Source organism: Camellia sinensis, chromosome 11 (genome assembly GCF_055761805.1).
Source record: "Camellia sinensis isolate YWXY chromosome 11, ASM5576180v1, whole genome shotgun sequence".
NCBI classification, from domain to species: Eukaryota; Viridiplantae; Streptophyta; class Magnoliopsida; order Ericales; family Theaceae; genus Camellia; species Camellia sinensis.
The window spans coordinates 89949920-89958486 of record NC_138971.1 but is presented as its reverse complement, the minus strand read 5'-3'; the positions used below and the strand labels follow the sequence as shown (position 1 = coordinate 89958486).

At 30.4% G+C, this 8567-nt stretch overlaps 1 protein-coding gene and 1 long non-coding RNA gene across 2 annotated transcripts; one reads left to right on the top strand and one right to left on the bottom strand.

The window, feature by feature from the left end:
* The first annotated feature begins 667 nt into the window (after window positions 1-667).
* On the top strand, window positions 668-3640 carry LOC145802030 (uncharacterized). The gene is made up of 2 exons (XR_014344229.1): window positions 668-986; window positions 1900-3640. It is a non-coding gene; the product is annotated as an uncharacterized LOC145802030 (long non-coding RNA).
* Window positions 3641-5865: 2225 nt separating this feature from the next.
* Window positions 5866-7887, bottom strand: LOC114270563 (WAT1-related protein At2g37460-like). Its single transcript, XM_028212086.2, has 6 exons — window positions 7785-7887; window positions 7586-7702; window positions 7189-7414; window positions 6441-6602; window positions 6183-6334; window positions 5866-6091 (listed from the first exon to the last, which is right to left on the bottom strand). The coding sequence occupies exons 1-6, from the start codon at window positions 7829-7831 to the stop codon at window positions 6007-6009; spliced, it is 789 nt and encodes a 262-aa protein (XP_028067887.2). The 5' UTR covers window positions 7832-7887; the 3' UTR covers window positions 5866-6006.
* Window positions 7888-8567: the final 680 nt, after the last annotated feature.

The window sequence follows — 8567 nt, the reverse complement described above, 5'->3', positions numbered from 1 at the left end:
CCTCAAGATTAAGACTCAACTTCTCACAATCAACTTCAAGATAAACAAATATAAGGGAATTAACTCTCAAATCTAACAAGTGCAATAAATTCATGTTTAATTTCAAGAGTATAATTTGCTCAACCTTATGAGTTACAAACCCTAACTCATTTCAGTGTGAAATCTCTAATTTTACACAATTGAAGAGGTATTCCAAGAGTTTTAGTTCATTTTCACATACCTTGAATTAAATCACTATAACAAAATGCACCTTTGGCGACCAAAATTGGTGACTAAAAAAAATTTAGTCCTTAAAAGTTGTGGAATTGGCGACCAAAAATTTTTTTAGTCACAAAAGTACAATATTTAGCTACTAATTTTTTTTAGTCTGGGTATATTGATTATTGGTGACTAAAACAAAATTTAGTAGCTAAAAATACCAGAATTCGTGACAAAAAAATATATTTTAGCCGCTATATATTGAGTTTTGGCTACTAAAACCATTTAGTCGCCGAATGTAAAATAAAAAATTATTTTTTTTATCTTTGGCGACCAAAAGTTTAGTAGCTAAAAATTTATTTTCAGTGACTAAAAAATATTTTAGTCGCCAAAGAATTAAAATATTTGGAGAGAGGCATTTCAAATTTTGGAGTGATTTATAAAATTAATTGGCGACAGAATGTTTAGTGGCCAATTGTTTAAAATCACCACTTGTTTCAAACCAAATCCTAAACTAACTAGCGCCCCTCTCCCTCTCCGCCGCTTCTCTTCCCTCCCTCTCTCATCGTCGCTCCACCAACCACGGAACAGCTCTCCTCCGCCGCTCCTCCTTCCGTTCGCTAGCAACCGGAGCACCGATTCACCTCCTTGTTCATCACCGTCGGTTGAGATCCATCACCCACGGAAGCTCGATCAGTGGTTCCTCCCTCACAAAGAGTGATGAGGCCACTGGTTTCTTTCCCCCATTATCATCATCATCTGAGGTCGTCTCATCACTGATTGTGCAAGTAAGAGCACAAAATTTGGGTAAATTTTGAGTCTTAGTTTCTGGATTTTTTTTAGTCATATAGTTAATTGGGTGTGAATTAGAATTTAGATTATAATTTACATTTGAATAAGAATTTAGGGAAAATTGGATCTGGTGATTAGCTCTGTTTTTGTTAGATATGGTGATTAGCTCTATTTATGTTCTGGTTTCAGAACTGCAGGTGTAGTATTTTAGTTGGATATGATGATTAGCTCTGTTTTTGTTGTTTTTGTGTTATTGAAGTTGATTCCCACATGTTGGTTTACTAGCCTTTGACATGCAAAGAAATTTTGTGGGAAACAATGTTAGTTCTTTTTTTAATTTATATATATATATATGCTTGATATTGTTCTGTCTATGTTGATTTATAAATCTCTGTCTACTTGATTTGCCGCAACTTTAAATTCTTTCATACTTCCAGGAAAGAGAAGTAATGGATTCATGGTTTTTATGTGCAATTAATGTCAATTGAAAACCTGGTTTGTAGAATTCAACAATGGTTTTTAAAAATGTTCATTCTTGTTTCATTCATACAAAGGAACATTTGCTAGTTCTTTTCCATGGATTCTGAATTTGTCCAAGGCACTCAACAATAGAGTACCAACTCTAAATTTTTTTTCCCCACACTATGCTTATTATTATTATTTAAATAATATAATTTAGGGTGTTGGATTTTGGTTATCTGAGAGCCAGCCACTTGAGCATGGATATTGGCTCATTAAGTCCATCCTTGCACACAATCCTCATACTGAGCAAGTTCTGCTTACCATTGTTTTCTTTAATCTGGTACTTTGATTTTGAGAGTTCCATTCATGGTTTGTCTTGTTTGAATTTAAAGACTAGTAGTGAAATTGCAAAAAAGACTAATTTCTCTTTTCTTTCCTTCTTTTAAGGTGCTGTCAGAAGAAAGAGGCTACCAACATTCAGTTAGTGAACAAGAAGTTGACTGTAGCAAAGAGACTCTTGAAGGAAGAGCATGATTGCCTTCAGAAACAGGTTTCGCATTTGGTATACGAGAATGAATACATGTGGCAGCAACTGCAAAATGTATGTTCAAATCATTATATGCATCAACTATTGATATTTTGGGTAATTAATTGTTATTGCTTTCATTTCCTTTTCATTTTAGTTTTTCCCCAGGATTTAATGGTTTTGAATATTTCTCAGATTCCTATTTGCTCTACCATATTATTGTTTATTTTTTTCCAATTCATCAACTTTTACTTTTTGAGAGTATTAGCATATAAACTGATTGGGAAACCTTAATAGATGTCATACTTCCATAGGCATCTAATGGACCATCCCTTATGGACACATACATGCATGGGGTAATAGATGCTAGACAACTTAGTAAGCATGATTCAATCACCCTAATTTTAAGTAGTACATTTTTGTCAATATTCTATATATATTGGTGCTAGTAATCATTCGGAGTAGTTCCATTGTTTGACTAATCTATCAATTGAGATGCTAGAAATACCTTAAACTAAGATATGTTGGATAGTTTAAAGCCAGAATTTCTTTGAAGGAGTAGGAATTACCTTTTTTTAATAATTTATAATGACACAATTTGTTAGAAGTTAACATGTTTAATTTGATTACGATGTCATAGAGATAAAACATTGTGATTCACAGATCTTGCACATTTGCAAAGTAATGGCACCAAATGAATTTTCTTCAGCTAGGTTTTGAGATGAAAATCAAGAATATGTTAGTGTTGGTTGCTTATATTATATGATACCCCTTCTTTCCAAATTGTACTTTGAAATAGTACAATATATGCATGTCTTCTGTTTGCCCTTTTGAGAGTTGGCACGGTCTGTGTGCTGAAGCTGTAACTCTTAAAGCAAATTTGATTTGGAGATATGGAGAATTTTCTTGAACCTTTTTTTTTTCCTCTGATGTCAACTTGAGAAAGCAAATCCCAATTACTTGAGGTTAAGGTACATGTATCCTATTTTACATGTAGCTATGTATGGAGGCATATTATCTTCCACTTCTTGATCGTCATGTTTTGCATTACCTTGTTGTCAATCTTCTTTGCTCTTGCCCTTGGTGCCTTAAATTTGAATGAAATCACTCTTCCTTCTTGTTCATCTCCAATGAGCATAACTGAGATGAACCATTTTAGACAACATTTTCTTATTTGGTTCTCGATTGGCACCAGTTTTTATTTCTCATATATGCATTTCTTACTACTACTTGTCTTTCTATTCCTACATCATTTTATTTTGATGGGTTGATTCCAAGTAAGCTTCATAAATCGCTTCCATTTCTATTTAATGTTGGCCATCTTTCTTGTTGTACAACAGCATTCAGAGTTTATATGCTCTTTATTGTTGAAAAATTACCTGTATGCCTTAAATTTTTGTATTGTTCTCACCACTCTCCCTTCTTTTGCAGCAGGAAATTATTAATTTTATAATTGCTATAATTTGCAGAAGATAATATATCAGAATTATTAATTTTATAATTGTTATAATTTGGAATGTCAATTTTATTGAATAAGTGCTAATGGTTATTTTTATTTGTTTATTTTTTTTACAAATTGCTTTTGCGTGGGCTATTGTGGATAATTATTTTTGTGTACGAGGAACATTTGTTCTGTATATGGAAGACCTTATTTTTGTACAATCCTTTGTTTTGAAAATCCAGTATTTTTGTATGTAATATTTAATTTAGATGGATTACACTTGGTTGGTATGAATTTATATGATATTTGGAATATGATGTTATTCAAGTTTTTGGATAGTTGACAATGAAATAGGTATTATTGATAATGGATTTAGATTATAATTGATAGACGTATTATTCTGTATATGTACAGGTTACATGTTTCATTGATAATGGAATGCATATAATTTAGAAATTAATAAAAAATATTCAATTTGTGCATTTTAAAAAAATTAATAAATAGAGCTTTTGGTGACTAAACATTTAGTAGCCAAAAAATAAAAAAGGGACTTATTGGCGACTAAACAGTTAGTAGCAAAAAAAATAAAATAAAAGTTTTTGGCGACTAAAAAATTAGTAGCAAAAAAGGGGTGCCACGTTTTTTGCGACTAAAAAATTGGTAGTTGAAAAACTAAAGATGAAAATATTTTCTTTTTGGCGACTAAATATTTTCTTTTGGGCAACTAAATTTTTAGTTGCTAATTGGCAACTTTCGGCAACTAAAAAAAAATAGTCGCCAATTCTTTTGCCGACAATTAGTCAACGACCAAACGGGCAACCAAAAATTTTAGTCGGCAAAAATTTTAGACGACTAAAAAAATGACTTTTGGTGTTAAAAATTTAGTCACCAAAAATGTGATTTGTTGTAATAAATTCTTGAATTCCCTTACAATTCCTTCAATTTCCCTATGTTTCTTCAATCTTGAGCTTTTTCTTCTTTTTCTTTTACTTGTCTCTCTTCTCTCTAGAATTTTCTTTTCCTTTCTTTTGTTTAGTCTATCTCAACTAAGGTCTATATACTTATATATATATATATATATAAATAGAAGATATAATATTTAATAAAATCAATTTAATTCATTATGAATTAGATTTTTACAAAACTTCCTAGTAGACTCTAAAAATCATGCTGATCATAAATATTTAATTGGTTTTGTTTTCTGGCATGTCTAAGGTCCTCAATTTTCAGTTTAAAGCTATAAATTCAACAGATTTTTCTACAATCAACAGATATAATTTCAAATCCTTATAATTCACATCCTTAGACATGCAATTCCACATCAACAACATAATTAGCCCATTCATAATCACAAGTCTCATAGAATTTAATTAGCCTAATTTGATTTTCATTAGAGCCCAATTAATTATATTTAAATTTATTAGTCTGAATCAGATTTTTTAATTAAACTCCCATATAGTTCGATACTAGAAATTAAAATAATTTAATTCACTATTTATCCTTTCTTGAGCCAATCAGGCTTTCAATTTTTAATTCTAAATAAATCTTCAATAGAATCGTATACGAATCAGTCTCCATAATTTTTAGAATTCCCAAATTAAATCAGAATAGTAGACAATTAAAATTTAAATCTCCATCATTAATTAAATTGAATGTATTACACGGTGGGGTTATTACATTATTAGTTACAAATTACCATTTCACAAACAACAAATAAATCTAAAATTTTTTAGAATTTTCTCATTGTAAAAATAAAAGGTAACTACATTAAAAAAAATTCCACTTAAAATTTATGAATAAATAAATCTAGCAGTAATTATCATAATTTTTAGTGTTTATTTTTATCAAATTAAGTTATATTTTTTCAAAAATTTTATAAAAAATAAATTCTAAAAACAAAACCAAACAGTATTATTATTGTGTCATTAAAATCAAGTGATGCTAAATTCTTAAAATATATAATATTTTGTCATTGTGAACTAAACTCTAAACTAGAAGTAAAGTTTCACCTAGACTATACAAAGGCAAATCCTTTTAAGTTCAGAAAGACTTTGTTGTGTACTAATAGCAATTTGCGAAGAAGCATATTTATGAGCATCAATTTGATTTTTATTTTTTTAAACATAAATCATTAATTAGATATGATGCAATTTTTAGTTGCTAAAAATTGTTTTTATATTTTTGTTGCAAGTTACTTAATAGGGATTTTGGTTAGAAAAATTTAAGTAGATGTTTTCCTGACTAGTTTAGTGACCAAAATTATATTTCAACAAATATTTATTATTTTTTATTGAAATTATTTTCATAGCAAAAATTAAAAATTAAAGTAGTGTTCATATTCTGTTAGCCACAACATGCAAGGACAAATGTTTGAGGCCTCATCAGGGCAAGGAATTAGGTGGGAAATATTTGAGTTTTCATTGAGTTATACATTTACAATGGCAATATAAAGATTAAGAATATTATTACAAGTCCGATTCCATATAAAGTCTGTAAAAGGGTGTGCATACAACTTGGCTAAGCCTTCATCAATAAAATTGGCCTATCCATAATAGAATTGCAGAAGATGATGCACGTTTCCAGAGAACTAAGAAACCTGCACTTCTTCTCTCCCGCTTTTGCCCCATAACAAAATGAACAATCCACCTATAATCAGAATCGCTCCTATCACACTGAAATTAATAGCAAAGTTAAAAGCACACACATATATAGATATACTTAGTAGATAAAGATTTAATATGTAAAGAATTTTTTAGTAAATACCTTCCTAAATGCACACTTTCTCCTAATAATATTAATCCAAATAATATCGCCAAAATCATTGACAAGGGGCTGAAGGCAGTGACAAATACCGGACCCTTGCTGTTTATCAGCATATTCTGAACATATGTAGCCAGAGCAGATACAACAAGGCCCTACAATTATCAATAAATAAAGTCGACAAAAAGGTTAGTTTGTAACAAATTAAAAATATGGACTTGTAAAGTAATGAACAAATAAGTTACAAGTGGTTCTACTCACAGCATAGAAGTAACATAGTAGTGTTATGTTCCACCCAATGCTCCATGAAACTTTACGTCTTACTTCTGAAGCCAATGCAACCCCAGTGTTAATAATAGCTCCGGTCAAGCAAACGTATGCCGTGAGGGCAAGGGGTGCAGGGTATTTCATAACAACTTTTCCCTAAAAATAAAAAATAAAAATTAAAAAATTAAAATTAAAAAGTCAATAAACATGAAGATATTGATTTGCTCTGTAAAAAATTAATGAACTAATAAATTTTGCTCAAGCATGCTACGATATGTAACTATAATCCTATAAAGAGATAAAAGCTCTCAAAGAAACCTTAAACTGATAATTAGATCTATTTGTGGATGTTATTAAATTTTATGTATCTTATAAAATCAGTAGTTCTAAATAGTTTCTCAACCTAACCACTAGGGTAGCAGACCACTAAGCAAATTCAACCCACATAATATTTATTAAACTCACGATACTAATTTATGAATATTTCTTAGGTCTAAACAAGTATGTTATACAGAAAGTTCCACTTACATCGAATCTTAATATTTCTTAGGTTAGTGAATTTTTTTTTATCTCCAATTTGGAATAACACAAAAGTTATGCATATTAAAGAGCATTCATGTAGCAATTTTCTTTTTGTTCAATGGAGAGTAACAAATGGTTAAAGCAACAAACAATCACAACATCAATAAAACAAAAGAGTTTTAGCAATAAAATAACATAAATAAATGAATGAAAACTTTACCGATAAAATGATGTAGAGAACATATGAGACCACTGAAATGAACACATAGGTAGAACCCGCGATATAGTCCACTTTAAGCCCGGATTCTTGTTCACGAACATCCGAGTGGAATGATGATATAATAGGGCCACTATAAAGTCCTATAATTATGGCGCCTCCTGCCATAATTATAGTACCTATCAATTTTGCCTGGCTGCGCCTCTGATTAAGCCTAACTGCCTCTAAACTGAATATCAATTCCGAACAATATAAAAAAAGAAAAAAAGAAAAAGAAAAAAGAAGACGCACCCACAAGTGAAAAAAAAAAAGAAAGTTGTTCGTTTAGCAAACAAAATTGAACATAATATGTAAATTTGAAATTAATAGATGTAAGTTTTAATAAAGTTACAAAACATACCTAAAAATCCAAGAAGCAACGAAAGTCAATGCAGGACGGACACCAGCCATACATGACAAGAAACTAGCTGGTGTTTGTTTGGATCCAGCATATAGAAAATTCTGATCTAGACCTGGTCTGATCCATAAATTTAAGGTTTATTAGTATTTAAAACTCTAATGATTTTTTCTCACTATGATTTTCACACTAATGTACTTACTCGAGAACTCCTAGAGCTAAAATCTGTAGGAATATCCCCATCGTCATGTTGGGCAATGAATGCCTGTTGACAAAAACAAAAATATGTATATAGAAGTCGTAAGTTTAAATTTTTTTGCTATGCATATGCAAGTTTTTCTATTGTATACCAAAAACTAAATACAACAGAATAAAAAACAAAACATTAATATTTAAAAAAAAAATTTATGCAATGAAAATTTGAGGAAGGATTCAGTTACAATCTTAAACTGCTAGCCAAGACAATCAGAAGAGATACAATCAATAATGTGAAGAAAGAGCAGATCACCTTCTTTTATACTCTAATTTTTCTTGGAAAGTTTGGCTGGAGGTTATAAAGTGGTGGGGTTTGAAGCACGCGCACAGGTATGGGTGTTAGAAACTAGTGTACATGTACTTGTGTGAACATAAATTGTGTACAGAAAATAATTTGGAGAAAACAAAGTTAAGATTTTAACAAATCTTTCAAGTTTTAGAATTTCAGAATATAAAAAATAATAGAGATATGCCACATTTGAAATTTGAACAGAATGTTACAATTGCAAATACAAACTTACAGTGCAATAAAAAAAATAAAAAATCAAAGAGTCAGAAATTTGGGTATGAGGCTTGGCTGGAAGAGGAGGGTATTTATAGCCATCAAAGTGGCTGTTTGCAGCAAAAATAGACATAGCCGAGAACAAATAGACGTGATCACAGAGAAGGAAGGGATGCAACACAACAATTCAGATTTGAAATTCAAATAATTAGATACAAAGTAACCCGG

Bases quoted from the DNA above. Each gene is read 5' to 3' on its own strand.
- LOC114270563 (XM_028212086.2), bottom strand. From the start codon at position 7,831: ATGACGATGGGGATATTCCTACAGATTTTAGCTCTAGGAGTTCTCGA. The intron at 7,703-7,784 runs GTAAGTACATTA...TTTATGGATCAG, and splicing joins TTAGCTCTAGGAGTTCTCGA to ACCAGGTCTAGATCAGAATT. The intron at 6,335-6,440 runs GTGAGTAGAACC...TGATAATTGTAG, and splicing joins TACTATGTTACTTCTATGCT to GGCCTTGTTGTATCTGCTCT.